Below are 16,622 nucleotides of genomic sequence, written 5' to 3'. Positions count from 1 at the left end.
CCACAGAGTTTAATCGTTACTGGGCATCAAACACCTTAAAAGTTTTGTCCTGTAATGTTGTCAGCATTGTAAAGTTTCATTTGGCATTACTAGAACACTGTCAGCATTAAAAAAGAAAATATAGAAACTGCTGCAAGTGTATTACATATTAACAGGTTTCACCATAGTTGATTTTTTCATAACTTTTGTCTTTATTTTTTTATGTAAACAAAATAAAACCTGAAAGGACAGAAAAAGAGAGAATTCTGCACTATTATGTATCTTTGTCAGAATTACTGCAGTGTCATTAGCCAGCTCCAAAACACTTATTGTTGTACATAAGTAAAGACTTGGCAAATATAAATACTGAAAAATGAAACTTTTTCTATTTTTTGTCTACAACACCAGATTATTCTGCCTGAAATTTAGTCTTCTAGCTTTTCTGTATTGTTACCAATAAAGCTGTGTAAATCTCTCCTGCGTACTTGTAAATGCTGCACCAGTAGAATCACACAGACAGATTACTGCCTACAGCTGTTGCTTTCACTTCAAAGATCCAAAGACTAATTTTAAGAAACTTTTCAAACCAGACTGCTTGCTGCCATCTGGAATTAGAGTCACTGGAATTGTCCAAAGACCAGTAAACCAAACCTTTTTAATGCTCTCCCTCCTAGTCACAGCCTGTAACCTGCTCCCACCCATCCCAAGCATTCCCACAACAATCAAAGACAGCTGTCCTTTTCCCAAGCTTACAAGCAAGAAAAAGGTTTCCTGGGGCTTCACAGACCACCTGGAAAATATATTTCATCTTAGCTAAGCCTGGTCAGTCCATTAATATACAACTACATCACAGTCATATACTAGTAATACTCGAGATGTAAACACCATAACAATGTACAATAATACTGTAACGGTTACTTAATGGTATGCTGATACACTAGTAATGCAGCACATGGAACATAATTAAACATCAGTGATTCTTGCTACAACTACATCACAGACATATACTAGTAATACTCGAGATGTAAACACCATAACAGTGTACAATAGTAATGTAACAGTTACTTAAGGGTACGCTGACACACCAGTAAAGCAGCACATGCAACATAATTAAATGTCGTTGACTCTGAGAGAGAGTAACATAATTCAAACCAATATGACTATCTCTTTCAAAAAACAGACTGCTGGCATAGACAGCACACACACACACACACACACACACACACACACACACACACACACACACACACACACACACACATCACAGACATGCGGCTCATACATGCTTGTCAGTTTTGAGCCAGCCATTGATTTTTATTGTATGGTGAAAACTATCATTGTTAATACACTAGTCTTTATACTCATCTTTCTCCACCTAATGAGTAATTTACCTTAATAAATGTGATGGAGAGTTTGTGCAGTAACAATCCTGAGCCACTGACACTGTGAGCTGGGGAGGGAGGTAAAGGGAATGCTTACCTGCCTGATTGGCATTCCTGTGGGGAGGAGGGTATATGATTGTCACTTGAGTGACTCCTGCCTGAGATCACAGGATCCTGAGAGATGAAATGCATTAAAGAGATATGGCATTGTGACCAAGGCATGTGTTTATGTATGGCACATATTAGCAAGCTGACCATCAAAACTGCATGCTGTGCTTTTAAAGGTAGGAGATCTCAACCAGCCACTAAAACAGATGGACACTTCTGGTGACTCATGCCACTGAATCTACTCTTACTCTTAATCCAACAAGTTAAGAGTAGCCATTAAGATTTGGTCATTCAGGGAACCAGTACACCCTCCCATTAGAGGGTTGCACTGATCTGTGAGATCAGGGGAACAGAGCTGGGATGAGACTGAGCTTGGTGTCAGGAGTCACAAGGTACCAGATGTTATCTTGGCTTTGGACTGGGAAAAATTACAGGCTGCTCTTACCACATACTTTACAAGTATAGCAGTACAACATCCTGGTACCAATGGCAATATACTGACATTGTGTAATAATAAGAAAGTAACACTAAAGTGCACTTACAAAGAAATGATGAGACAGTAATATACTAAACACAACAACAGTGAAGTAATGCAGAAAGTCTCAACTAATCAGAATGACATAAAATTAAAACAAAACAATGAAAAAATCTAATGAAAAAGAATTATCATGCACTGAATACACAAAGGCAGATTTAATCTCAACTAATCAAAATGAAATAAAATTAAAACGAAACAATTAAAAACAGAGCTGTCACACACTGATTACACAAACTCAGTCTCAACTAATCAGAATGAAATAAAATTAAAATAAAACAGTAAAAAATCTTAAAAAAAAAAATCACACACTGAATACACAATGACCGACTCAAGTCTCAACTAGTCAGAATGAAATAACATTTAAAAAAATTTATAGCACATAGGACAGTCAGCTGATAAAACAGTTTTAGTGGAAAACAGAATAGCTAAGCTATACAAAATTAACTAAAAGATACAACTAAACTATAAACCTAACATAACCCACTTTTCACTATTGAAATAATGCCCAAAACTTGGTTGAATCCTCAGAACTAAAACCACACACAACACAAACCTGTTCATTTATTAAAACCTACACAAACTATTTACAATCCTATTCAGTACATATGTATGCAAATCATGTGATTCACACATCTCACCAAATGGAATAGAAAACAGTAATTCAACCTAAAAATGAATAAATGGCAAATGATTCTGACTAGTTTCTGTGATATGTGAAAGATCTGAAAAAGTCTGAGGTAATATTACAGAGGACCTCACCTGCAAATCATTGTTATGCGAAACCTACTAATCTTCCGGGGTTCCTATCAGCTAACCAAAGAAGCAGGTTAGCGAATACGACTTGGTCGAGCTGTAAACGCCGAAATGGCAAAATATCGAAGTGGCATGTAAGCGAATTCTTTCCCTGGGAAAGAATTTGCTTGGCCGCTTCAGTAGTTTGCCGTTTTTGGCACTGTAGTGCGGTCTCGGAATTGGTATATTTAAGTAGGGGGGTGTGGGGGTGAAGCCCCCCACTTAATATCATGTATTAAAGTGTTTTTTTGGGGGGTTTTTTGTTGGAACAGCGATTTTATTTCCCTTGGAAAAAAATTGCTGTTCTGACAGATCGGTTTTGTAAGCTTTCGCTTACATGGGGTGAATTAATCACCATTCGCTAACCTAAGCATTCAGTGATCTAATATAGACCCATCTTCCGCATCTCCCTAGTATGAAATCGTATCAAGGTTGCAATACCGGTCTGTATGCAAAGCATCACACCATGGATATGTAATGGGATTTAGAAACATTCTACCTTCTAGTAAGCTTAGCTTGCATCTATGAAATGGAAGAAGGAGGCAACTGTTGGCTTCTTTAATTTCTGTCTGGCTTAGATTTTTGCCTTGTGCTAGCTGGCTTTAAATCTCCACAGGGTCTGATTTTTTTTCTTTTTATGTCCTAATTTCCCTTAACCAGCCCTTCATGTGATATGTATAGGGCAGGCTATAATGACTACTGAACATTTCTGCACCACTAAATCTGCCATCTCAGCGGGATGCAACCATACAACCATGTCATATGCATAAACTCACCTGAGATAGTATCCTGATTTCTATTAAAGAATACTCTATGATTGCAAACCCCGTTCCTTCACCAGGCAGGCCAAGCTGACCTCCAGTTTCTCATTTTTAACTTTCGCTTGAGTCATCACCTCAGACACTGTGCCCACAACCTGAAACCATGTCATCTGCACTATAGTCATGGTTCCAAAATTTATGCAACTCTGGCTATTTTTTTTATTTTCAGATTGATGTGCTTTTTGCCTTCCTGGTTCAGTGCTAACTAAAAAGACCAGAAACAGAATGAAAACTGCATTGTCAAACAATCCTACCTGAGAGGGTGCCATTTAGAAAGGCATGACTAATCAAGTTTTAGTACTGCCTGCACTCAAAATTAAAACAATGACATTGGAAAGGAATGTGTGAACTGCACACTGCAATCATGCGATCTGTCAGGACATGTGGACTGCACACTGCAGTCATGTGATCTGTCAGTGCATGTAAACTACACACTGCAAACATGATCTGTCAGAGCACATGGACTGCACACTAATCGTGTCTCTAAAGTCATAATAAAACCACGTGCTGTTCAGATTGCTTTGTTTAGTGTTTTGCTGATACTTACAGAAAAATGCATATCAGATCTCAACCCTTTTTCCATCCCATTTGTAACTGATTAGCAAATTTGAAGAACAGCAGGATAGCTTTGCTTGTGCTTAATGGTTTTCATAAATGAAGTCAGTACTTGCAAATGTGCAGAATGTGCGACCTCGGTGGAGAATCACATAGCAGCACATTGCTACATCTAGTTAAAGAGTCCACACAGAAATAAGGCCAGCCATTTCATTAGATCTGAATCTCCTAGGGTATTTCCAACATCCATATTTTTACTGCTTTGGTTTAAGTTAATCTGGGAGTCAGCCTTAACTCTGATGCTTCAGAAAGCTTCTATATCTCCAAACCTCCAAATATGAAGTTTTCCATCATCTTTTCAATGGCATCACTCATAGCTGGCCTTAGGCATAGGCCAACTAGGTGGCTGCCTTGGGCACTGCTGTAGCAGGGGTGCTTGTTCAGCGTTTATTTGCTGTAAGTAGACCAGGATGGGGGCACCAGGTGGTGTGGTGGGGGGCGCCGTGGAGCCCTTTTGCCTAGGGTACCACTCGACCTAAGGCCGCTCCATCACTACAAAAAAAAAAAGAAGTATAAACTTCTGCTGAACCCAGAACCCGTTATGTAACATTTAAGTGCTGTGATCTTACAGTCTGGTAATTTGAAGAAAGATGCACAGCTTTACAAAGCTAATGCCTCATTTGTTCCCTTTTTTCACAATCTCTCAAAATTCTTTTTTGTTTTTCAAAACCACAAAGGGCTAATTGTTTTTACATGCTCTGACGTCTGCAAACAAAGTAAATATACAAATAAAGTACAGTGCTACATTAACCATTGTGATGCACTCAAGTATCCAGTGAGCCTATAATAGAAGCCTAGAAAACTCTCTGAAACTCTGGTTCAGCACATCACTGTTCTACAAAGCAACACCTTCACGTATTTTTATTCATTGCTGACAACTAGTTTTATAAGTAGAATGATTCATAGTTTGTGCACTTTGTGTGTGTGTGTGTGTGTGTGTGTGTGTGTGTGTGTGTGTGTGTGTGTGCATGTGTGCGTGCGTGCATGTGTCTGATACTATATTCAGCTTGCAAGTCTGTGAAGAACTAACTCTCATAATTTAGTTTTGGCCTCCATTTTCATCAGGAAACAGTAGTCCTGAATTTTATGAATTCTGTTTAATTGATTAGAATGGAAGATTAATTTACAGCTGAACAAATAAGTTCTCAAGAACCATAGTGAGGTAGACATCTTTTAGTGAACACTTGGATTCAGATCCTTTACTTCTCTGCTGTTAAACCCAGAATTGATCTGTTAGCTCTTACAAAGCAGAGCAAGGCAAAGCATTTTTTTCCTACTTGTAGAGACATCATTAGCATCTAATTATTTTCATTTAAACGGGAAGGGAGATTACAGAACCTCGTGGGACAAGCGATGTGAAGTGTAGACTGCAAGATGAAAACAGGTTGCAGCCTCCCAGGGACACTGCTGCATTAATTAAATGTTATTTATTCAGTCTGACAGCAAATCTGAAGCAGGGTCAGTGCAATTGAGACAAAGCCTCTCTACAATGATGAAGCATGTTATTCGCTGATTGGAATGTGTACGCATGTCAAAGTTCAGTATAGGAGGAACCATGTTATTTCACAGCTTTTGAGTATTTTGTAGCTACTGAGCTAGGAGTGTTTGATGCAGATTGTATAGAACCATGAATAGAAGAATCAATTTTTGTATGAGCTGTAATACTTATCACACTTATGAGCTGTTACGCACAGCACACATATGAGTTATCACACTCATATCATGACTGTATGTAGTTTATCGTTACATGTAAAGGCAGCATTGTATAATATTTGCTGTTGGGGAAAAAAAAAAAAAAAGAACTTGGGTCATGATCAAACAAGTCTGTAGTTTTTTCTTTAATGCGCTTACTAACGGTATCCTGTGACATGGGGTATATAGTATCAGATGAGTCATGATTTCTGACTGACCACTGGTCATTTTTATAAATGGGGGTTAGGATTATCACATCTGAAATTAGTTAAGAACGGAATCAAACTAAATGATTGATCTGGTTTATTCAGTTACGGAAAAAGATTAAGTCTTTCTGATGTTGTTAAGCAACTCAGCATAATGACTTTAGCTTACTGGCAGCCTGATGTTCGTGCTGCAGAGTTTACACCTTCAACTTTACTGACTCAAGTTCAAGACCAGATCTTGGCTACAGCACAACTGCCAGGAAGAAGAAGTGTTAAGTCTCCTGTAACAACTTAGGACTTCTCTGAAAACTACCAGCATAGTCAAGCTGTGAAACGTAAGCAGTATCCAAGCATCAGGGTTAAAGTTCAAGCAACAGATGCAAACAACAGTACCAAGTGTTCCACTTCTAAATGAGGAGAAATATTCTTGTGTCCCCTCATACTATCATTTTGAGGAGACACAAAAATATTTCTCCTCATTTAGGACCCGTTCTCCTCATTTTGAGGGACAGTAGGATCCCAGAACATGCCAGCATGCCTTTATCTTGGTCACCATTTTGCTACGAAAGTGGGTACTTGCAGACAACATTCTGATAAGGGGGGTCTGCATCTAGAAAAAAACTGAGTAATGAAGCTATGGGCTTTGGCATGTTAGGATAAAAAGAAGAGTAGCAAAGCAATTTTAATATTTTTTCATACTACTGCCTCCCAGCTTAAACAGCAGCAACGATAAACAGCCTGAAGGCACAGCAGCTATTACTAATGCACCAGCAAATATTAAAGCCTACTACACTTAGTGAAAAGGCTCTAGCAACCTTACATTGCTAAAACTTGGTTCTCTCTTACTGTTCATTCTGTTGATATCACCACATCAACTTGTTGGCACAGGCATTTCATGTTAAGACAGTGATACAGTAGCATAAATCATGCTAATACCCCACAAGTACTTTTTAATTGCAAATTACCAGTGCTTACTCAGTCAGTGCCAAGGAAAATGCTGCTTTACAAGGATCTTTTACAATTATTTCAGGGAGTAATATGCAAACAAATCATAAGGGTTCTGCCTTATCTGTACAGTTAAACAGAAATGCAGCTTAAGTCTCTTTTTAAAACAAAACTATTTAATCTAAATGCTCACAAGCTTGTTCATTACCTCACTTTGGCCCTTTGGCATGCATGATCTTGGCTGTCACTGTTCCTAACATTACATATGGCAAAATGGATGCAGTTAGTTGAAAGCAGTGATACAGTCTCTACCAAAAGCGCAGACTCAGAACTCTCCTATATTCATATGACTGAGCTGCATGCCAGTATCAGAACCACCTTAATAGGTATAGAAAGACTTGCACAAATAAATATGCTTTAAATAAAATCAAAATCAATATTTTGTTTCTGTGTAAAAAATGTTAGTCCACAGAGCCAAAAGGCCAGCTTTGTAACTCCTCCATTTGACAGATATAAATCAGATTTTGCCCCTACCCTTAAACTTCAGTGACCTCAGGTCTCTTTGTAGACGAGCTGCACACTGTTAACGACTCTCAGCTCCTCCTCCTCCTCTTCAGTGTTGATAGTGACGCAGCATCCCACCAGCACAGTCATTTAATAATGCCAGAATTCCAGTTACACAAAGGCTGACCTTTCAGCAAGCTCATAACATTCTAGTAGTTACTTAACTTAAGACCTATCAGATAAAACTGCTTAGGGGGGCACCATGCTGGCCTGCCATTTGTGTTATCTGCACCACTGGTGCAGTGCCCATCTCAGTTCATTATTTTCCATGTTATGGGGAATGGCCACAAGTGGAAAACACATCAGTGCTCCCCATCTGCCCAGTGCTGAATGTATACTATCACATCCCTTCTTACACTGCATCTCTACCCTTATGAGTAAAGTTACACCACTAGTTCCCCTCATTTAGTTGTCAAATGGATTATCAACAAAATACTTGCACACCTCTTTTTTTGAATTTTTAGGCATCCCAAAAATATTTTTGAGTATACTTATCCCAGAAATTTACTAATGAGTGCCACAAATCTTTGGTACTCTTTTTTTTTTTTTTGGTTACAATTCTTTTTATTGAAAATTTCCTTGGTATATGCTAACAATAAAACATATAAAATATTTCAAAAACAAAAAACAACAAGAATTTTAAACTAGTTGTTCATTTTTTTTAAGAACTGCAAAACTGTGTTGCTTCCTATTCTTTTTAAGGGTTTACCTTCCCAAATGACTATGCAGAAATATGCATCTCCCTATTGAAAACAAAGCAGAATACCTCATTTATGTCATTTTTTAAATTACTTTTGGGTGAAATTAACTGTGTGGTTTCTGTGTGTATCGCCCTTTAATATCTGTTTTTAAATCCTTCCACAGAGCTAATGAATGTGATGGGGCAAAACAAATCTCTCAACCTTCTTTCTCCAAACTCAGCAACACTATGGAACAGACAGGCAAAATAAAGAGCACTTGCAAACAGCTTACTGACAACTTTAACTAGGAAGCTCACAAAAAGTGCTTTTGATGAATTAATATGCTTCAGTACTTCTTACTATGGAGAATAGTTAAAAAAATCCTAACATTGAATGTGTGACAGAGCCTTTCAATGTGGAAGTGACAGGAACATAGACTTTTTAAGGCCCAAAATAAGGAACTTACCCATGGTGGTGCAGCGGTAGTGTTGTGTTGTTGCCTCACAGCAAGAGGTTCTCTCATTCGATTCTCAGCTGGAGTGCAGGGAGTGCCTTCTGTATATAGTCTGCATGTCCTCCCCGCGGTTGGGTGAGCGTTCGAAAGACATGAGTAAATGGGCGTGCCTTGGTTGAACGTCGAGCTGGCACTTCGGCGTTTGTGAAAATCTACTGCCAATCATTAGCGGACCGGAGTTCCACTGCGGTGACCCCTAACCGGGAAAAGCCGAAAAACAAACAACAACCTTGTAATGAGGTACATTTGAGAGGTATATAAAAATGACTCTGGACTGGACAGGGGGAACAGATGTTTTGCTAAAATTGTTTCCCAGCTTGGCCTAGTTTTTGGTTGTCAATCTAAAATTTTCTGAGAAGTTCACAAAGTAAAGCTACTCTCATTAAAAGTGTTTGGGGTTTTGTGTGTGTGTTTGTGTAAGTGAGAGAGATAGAGACAGAGATTATTTTCTGGACAGTAATGAAAACAGCATCACTGTTTACTTGAGTCTGTCTCTCTCTCTCTGTTTCTGCTATAAACCACTTTCTCACCAAAATATACATTACAACAGACTGTGGAGCTGGAAGTCAGATACGGGAATGCAGTTAAAGCTGTTTGTCATGGAAATCCACACAAACACTTTCCAGCAGCTTAGTGTACTAACTCTAATCTTACCGCTGGCGCTAACACTTAACCCTACACATCAGGTCATCAAACATAATTTTCTTAATAGTATCACTCTGCAGACAAAGTGTGTCTAACAAGTTAAATGCTTTTTTTTTTCAAATTTTGTTCCCTTTTAACTACAGTCCACAAAAGGATACTGTTTTTTTTTCCTTTTATGATCAGTTTAGTTTTGGGGATTTCCATTTGTGATTATTTGTGTGGTTGACATGCTTGCAAACATTTTTGTGTATCACTGTAAGTGTATTCGTCCATTACTATTCATCAAAGTGGACTCTACACTTTTTCCCATGCAAATATGATGTAATTATTTATTTGCTCAAATACAACAATAAATTCACCAAAAGGTTTATTACTGTTCTTTTTGCTTTGTATCCAGATATTTTAATTTCATCGTTTGTGTCAGGGGCGTAACCAGTGAATTCCATTTTGTACTCACAGATGCTTATTGCTACCCCCCAATCTACCTGGCATTTAAAAAGTGCTCATATCACTTGAGCTGTTGCCCCACCCTACCCTGTAACATTTTAACTGCTCAGTCAAAAACTATTAGAGATATTGTTTTTAGATTTGCAGTTCTCTCTGTAAGCATGCTACATACATGTTTTGGAGGCATTCATCAAGTTACTTAAAGACGTAATATGACTTGATAAAGCCCCAATGTTTCTAACATATTCAGAAAAACATTGTACTCTTTGGAGTACAAAGAGTATGCCTGGCTACACCCTTGGTTTGTGTACCTTGCCCTTTACTATGTCTTTTTCTCAATCCTGGATCAAATGATTGGTGGAATCGAAGGAGCAGAGACTGACTTCAGGAGCACAGAAGGTTTTACTTAAAACTATGTCTGCTTTAAACTAGTTTTCAACTGACAGTCTGGAGCTTCCTAAGGTGGTCTTAAAATAAAGTTTATTTCATCCCAAAAAACGTTGGCCATTTAATCTCATGCTGTGTATGTATGCATCATAAGTGCTAGTAACCAACAAGATGCTGTCTTTCCACATTTCTTCACAAAATGCAAGAAAATGTAATTCCCAGGTCAAGCAGCTCACAACAGCTACATACCAACACATAATTGTCAGTCAAGAATCCCATCACCACAGTCAATGCTGGACACAACTTACCTGGGCCATGGTCGTGGCTCATTCCTGTATTATCCATTCTGGTAGCATGTGAATGAAATGACCACGTAAGATCTGATGTTGGATCCTGAGACCACCCACAGAGGTCATGTTTATCCAGGAGGCCAAAGCTGCAGTTAAAGCCACGATCTGCCATGGGAGTTGGGTGAACACCTGAAGCACAAAGACAAAGGACAGAGAGAGAGAGAGAGAGAGAGAGAGAGAGAGAGAGAGAGAGATTGAGTCACTCAGAGAAATATTTTTGGAAAATTATAAAGTCACCAGCATTCATTACAAAGATAGGTCTAACTTATTAGTTATTTCACACATCTGAGTAATGAACAATCTCCCCTCCCAAGTCATACCTCACAACTGTTCAGATTTTTCATCATATTTTTGGTCTGGTCATCATAAAATTTGTGGTTGCCTAGTAAACATTGGGAGGTTGGCATAATGGTTAAGGTGTTTACCTTGCAAACACAATCTCACATGGGGTAATTGGCTAGGCTTAAAATGGCCAACATGGACAATCAGCCTAGTACTAATCTGTGAACCTAAATCAGTGAGGATTGACTTCACTAAATAATGACTTACATTTGAATTTCGGACTTCATATCCTTCTGAAAATGCATGGTAATACAAAAGCATTTATTTTAATAACTTTCTAAGTTAACAATAAGAGCTATATTTAACATTTGTCCATGTTTTGGGGCTTTTGTCCCCCAATATTTTAGGCTTTGTCCAGATTTCTTGTGTTGAGAGGTATGTCTCCATTCCCCTTACCTCCACTGGGCCTTGATGGATTTTCCACCTTTATTATATTAGTCCATTCTTTCTATTGTGGGAGGCAAGGGTCAGGCATCCTTGAGTCAGGCAAACATCCTGTGATGCATTTGTTCATGCCCAGCACTTCATTCCTGCTGTGCCAAAATCTGTGTTAGGGTGCAGGCCAGCTTCAGATCAAGCAGAATAGAATCGTCTACTCTTTTATGGCCCCTTGAATCCCTAACTCTCACAGCAGCTTTCTAAGGATCCTAGTGCTGCAAAGGCTGTGTAAGAATACATGCTACCACAAGTGACCTCCTGGCTGGCAGCTGCCCTGTTACTCAGTTTGCTTGGTGAGCTTGTACTCTGTGGGTGTGACACCTAGTACTTTGTCTACATGTTATCCAAGTGGCATGGCAGAGCTGAGAAAGAACAAAGGACACCAACATCAACTACGTTGGTAATGAACTGCCTTTCACTTTGGAATTCTTGTCCTTATCTGGATATAATTTCTACTGCTTTCCTGATACAGTTTTTCTACTCCTATCCAATCCTGTAATTTCTCTGTTTTAAAATTTAGTTAAATCATTATTGTTAGGCTTACTTTAAGTTTTGTGTGTAACTGGCTACAAAACAAGTTTCACTTCCTGATGATCTGTGCTGTAGCCCTGAGGAGGCCTTGCTTTTCCAGTGCAATGCTTATGTAACTGCACTTTCCTTGGTATCTGCACTGTAACGGTAATGTAAGTGTTACACTCAATGCAGCTAATCAAAATGTAATGGTAACGAAAGTGTTATGTTCTCTTTATCCGCAGAGTAGTGGTAATGTAACCTTTTTGCTCTGCTTTTGCATTGTAATCGTAATATAGCTGTTTTGCTCTCTGTATTTGCAGTATAATGTTAATGTAACTGTCATGCTCTCTGCCTTTGCTGCGTAGTGTTCATGTAATTGTTATGCTCTCTGTATTTGCAGTCTAATGGTAATGTAATTGTTTTCCCTCTGTAGGTGCAGTGTTAGGGTAATGGAACTGTTCTTACCCCCACCCCCCACCCCCGTATCTGCAATGCAATATTAATATAAGTGTTATCTTCTCTGTATTTGCAGTGTAATGTTAATGTGTTATTCCCTCTGTATTTGCAATGTAATGGCAATTCTAACTGTTCTGTCCATTATTACAGTGGTAATGTTGGTACCTGACAGAGCTGTTATCCAGGTCTCAAGAATCTGTTCACATGGTCAAGGATGCAGTGTGGGGTCAAATGAAGAGGAAATAAGCATTTCAAAAGCTTTTCTCCTTTCCTTGAAGTTTTCTAGTCTCCATCATAGCACTGCTGTTCCTGGTGGGATGGCAAGTGTGAGACCAAGAAAAAAACAGAAACCCATAATAAACTTGCCGTTACCAACAATAGTCCAAGAACAAACAAGCAAAAATCGGCAGAGTTACATCCAAAAATGTATTAAGAAAACACAAAGCTTTCAGATTACTCTGGCTTCAGTGTGAAGAAGGAGTAATCCAAAAGCTTTGTGTTTCTTAATAAATTTTGGGATGTAACTCTGCTGTTTTTTTGCTCGTTTGTTCTTGGGATGCCAAGTGTGGTCAGTGTGGTTGCTGTGTGTACCTGGGTGCTGGATGTAATGATGCTAGTTACTGGTGAATGTCTCAACAAATGGGTGTCCCTTGTTTAGATTAGTAAAAAAAGAGCTGTGGTTTCAGTATACAGGTATTTGAGAGCCACCTGCTGCTGCCCATGTGGCATCCCCGCTACAAGTACTGGGCTTCCTGACAGCCACAAATATAGTTGCAAGAAAATTAGGAATGCTCCATGAGACTCTAGAGTTAGTTGATGACTACACATGGGAAGGGAGGCAACAAAGAAAAAAATATAAATCAGTCCTGTAAGGTAAATATAAATCAGTCCTGTAAGGTAAATATAAATCAGTCCTGTAAGGTAAATATAAATCAGTCCTGTAAGGTAAGTGTATGATTACCTTTTGCTTCACTGCAACTTGAAGGGTCTTCATCACAAGATGAGTAAGTAGTTATGTCATCAGTCTTTGGGGTAGTCTTCAGAGTTTCAGAAGTTGGCGTTGCACCTAGAGAAGGTAAACAAAGCTGTAATTAAATGTATTTCATATTTTACAGACAAATGCTAGGAATTCCCAGCAAAAACAGGCTGGTTGTTTCAATCAGACTAAGGTCAGTTTTCACATTTTAGAAAAGGAAATCTACCAGAACTCAAAAGACTCTGACTGTAACAAAAGACAAAAAAAAAACTTAAGGCACAGCAATATGCAAAATAAGAACATAAAATCATAGACAGATAGTGTGGATGTATGTCTGTGATTATTGTTTTTTTTTTTAAGTTTGAAGGTGTGACTCTGCAAAAACATTTTTATCCCAGTTCAGAAAAAAGGAAAGTTCCTGCCCACTATAGCAGATGAAACACACACTAATGTCATGGCATACAGGGATAAAGCACTGGCTATGGCCCAGTCAGCCTGGGTTCTATTAGCAGTTCTGGTGTCTGAGGTGCTGTTAGGGGAGGATGGGTGAGCCCTTTTTGGTGGGAGAGTAGGTATTGTGTGTATGTCCAGGAGAATATAGTGCTGTATGGTTTCACTGGTGGAGACTGGCAAAACTACCACAGAGTGCTTATGTGGATGGACAGGATGGACAACATAGCTTGCTGATGCCAGCCCTCTGCAGAAGTGAGGGTTAGATTACCCACTGCGTGTCCTATTCAGGAACGTTGCTGGGCATTTGCAAGGAATGGTGTTAAACCTGAAAATCTTACAGCAGCAATGTGAAACTAGCCTAGGAAGTCCCGGTCTCCTCACAGGCCAAAAAATCTAGTGTTGGAAGTCCAAAGTGGTAAAAAAGAGGTAAGTAGAGGAAGTGAATTGGGAGAGGCATCATAGTCAGCCACTAGTGAGCTGCCTACAGAAACAATAAGAAAAAAGTACATGAAACAACTTTCTGTCTTTTGTGTGTGTTTTTGACCTGTGTTTTACTTTTGTGCAAAACCTTAGCATGCACAAACCATTTGTGACACCCACAGTAACCTCTTCAGTACCATGCAATCCTAGAACTCCTTACAGCTTTCATTAGACTGGTATTGCAGTATCGAACAGTTCAACATGGAATGCACATACATCTTTTATGTGCTTCAAATATACATTTATAACCAAAGCAGCAATACACAATCATGCAGTGGGGGAGGTTTCCAAGAATGTGAAATATAGTAATACTAACCTGAATGTTAAGATGCATTTCCTGATAGTTCTGAGGGAGTGGGTAGAAACTGAGGACTTGTTTGGACTTTACACCATTCTTAAAACAAACCTGGGGGCTTGCACTTTACCCGTTCCATGGTCATCCTTTCAACTGATGGTAACCCAGTGAGAGAAGTAGCCCCTGTCATACAGCCACAGTGGTTTGGATTGTGTTCTGCACACTGGAGCTTTAGGTAAGTATCTCAGCTGACAGAAAAACTAATACCTGGTCACCTGACTGACACCTGACCACCAAGTTCATTAGAATTAGTATCTCACTCTTGTACCAACTATACATATTACACAGCTGGCTATGTTTCTCTGCCTAAACCCCATTTATTGCTTTTACTGCTGTCTGCCATTATGTAACAACTATATAACAAACAGATAGTCTTCAACTGAAGGGTAGATATGAAATAAGTAAATACATACATGCACAGAAATCCCAAAGCCATAATCATTGTACCACACCCAACTTCATCCAAGCAGAGGTTACTGAAAAAAATCATGCAGTTCTTTCGAAAAGTATACAGAGAGACAACTGCCTAAAGTTTTATGTTTTTGCACAGTTATAGTACTGTGGCCCAGTGCATTGAAAATAATTTATACCATCAGCATACAAGTTAGCGGTAGTTGTAAACTGCCCTTCCACTTTGGCAGGGTTTGCACTTAACCCATGTTACATCATCATGAAATGATGAGGTAAGGAGGTTGGCTCACTGCAACCAAAAATCACAAAACAAACACACACATTAGTACATTCTGAAGGTATATAATAGAATGTTGGAATGGATGCAGGGAAGAAGCAGAGAAGAAAACTCTGTAAATTGCTGGATAAAACCAGCCTGCACCCCACAAGCTTTACTCTGACAATCTTAATCACTTTTTCAATTTAAGAACCACTCTCGGCCAGTGGTGCCCAATGAAGGGGGGGGGGGGGGTTCTGGGGTATAGGGGAAAAATCCTAAGAAAAGTGGGTAATAAATGGACATTGTATAATGTTCGACTCAGTAAGGCACAGTCACGTTAGATGGGATACGAGTCACATGACAAATCTGAAACATTATATGATATCATGTTACACTGCCTGTTTAAAAGAAGCAATGTACATTGCTACAACAGACCAACCAGTAACACTACAGAAATAAAACATAGTGTTACACCAAACTACCCAGGGAAACTTTAGGAAAAGCACAAACAGAATGAGAGAATACTAAAAGAATTCAGTGACATTAATGACAGAACACTGATGCTGACTGTGGGAGTATCTATGGAACACACTGACAGAAACAGATTGTGAAAATGTAACAAGACACGGCAACATGGTTATCCTACACTCCGGTAAACAGCCTTCCTTTGACTTCTTTTCCTTGCATTTTTTTCAAAACCGTACTGGCTTGTATTGTGGGAACCAAAGTTGTGCTGCATTGGAGTTTTTACCTTTCTCCACTGCTTTGTGATCGTGGCCATATTATATATCAGTAAGAGTATGTGTTTATGGTGGGGGGACAGAGGCTTTCCTCCCTGCAAAAACAAACCCCCCCCCCCTTTTTTAGTTTTTTTGAGAGGCAAAAAACAGTAACACTAGTGGAATGTTAGAATATCAACAGAACTCAGTGACATAAACACAAAAAGACACTGACAAGGACATGACTAAAAATGAAAAGACTCATTCACAAAATCCTGAAACCAAATTATTGGAACTTTGTTTTCCTGAAAATGCCCTTAACAAAGTTTAACCTATCCTAACATGCAGCAACTTCAAAGTTGGTATTAAGTTAAGTGGGGGATGCAGCCCTTAAAAGTTTACATTTTTTGATGGAGGGATATCTCCTACTATTATGAAGATGCAGATTCATTCATCTGGTTTAAGGAGTTTCTCACTCAGACTTTTCATCCTTATGCTTCTGTATTGTTTCCTCCTAATTACTTCTCTTTGTCTACAACTTCCCGTCACCTTTAC

At 38.9% G+C, this 16,622-nt stretch overlaps 1 protein-coding gene across 1 annotated transcript in view; it reads right to left on the bottom strand.

Annotated features, from left to right (window-relative positions):
* Positions 1-16,622, bottom strand: part of LOC122805318 (neuropilin-2-like) — a 214,517-nt gene that overhangs the window by 41,583 nt on the left and 156,312 nt on the right. Inside the window, exons 4-5 of the mRNA XM_044075406.1 lie at positions 13,376-13,480; positions 10,624-10,794 (exon numbers count right to left, since the gene is read on the bottom strand). Coding sequence (XP_043931341.1) covers positions 10,624-10,794; positions 13,376-13,480 — 276 coding nt within the window. The remainder of the gene's footprint in view (positions 1-10,623; positions 10,795-13,375; positions 13,481-16,622) is intronic.

This window comes from Protopterus annectens, chromosome 6.part1 (genome assembly GCF_019279795.1).
Source record: "Protopterus annectens isolate FY-2018-M chromosome 6.part1, PAN1.0, whole genome shotgun sequence".
NCBI lineage: Eukaryota > Metazoa > Chordata > Ceratodontiformes > Protopteridae > Protopterus > Protopterus annectens.
The sequence above is the reverse complement of the archived record's forward strand: the minus strand, read 5'-3'. Positions and strand labels throughout refer to the sequence as shown.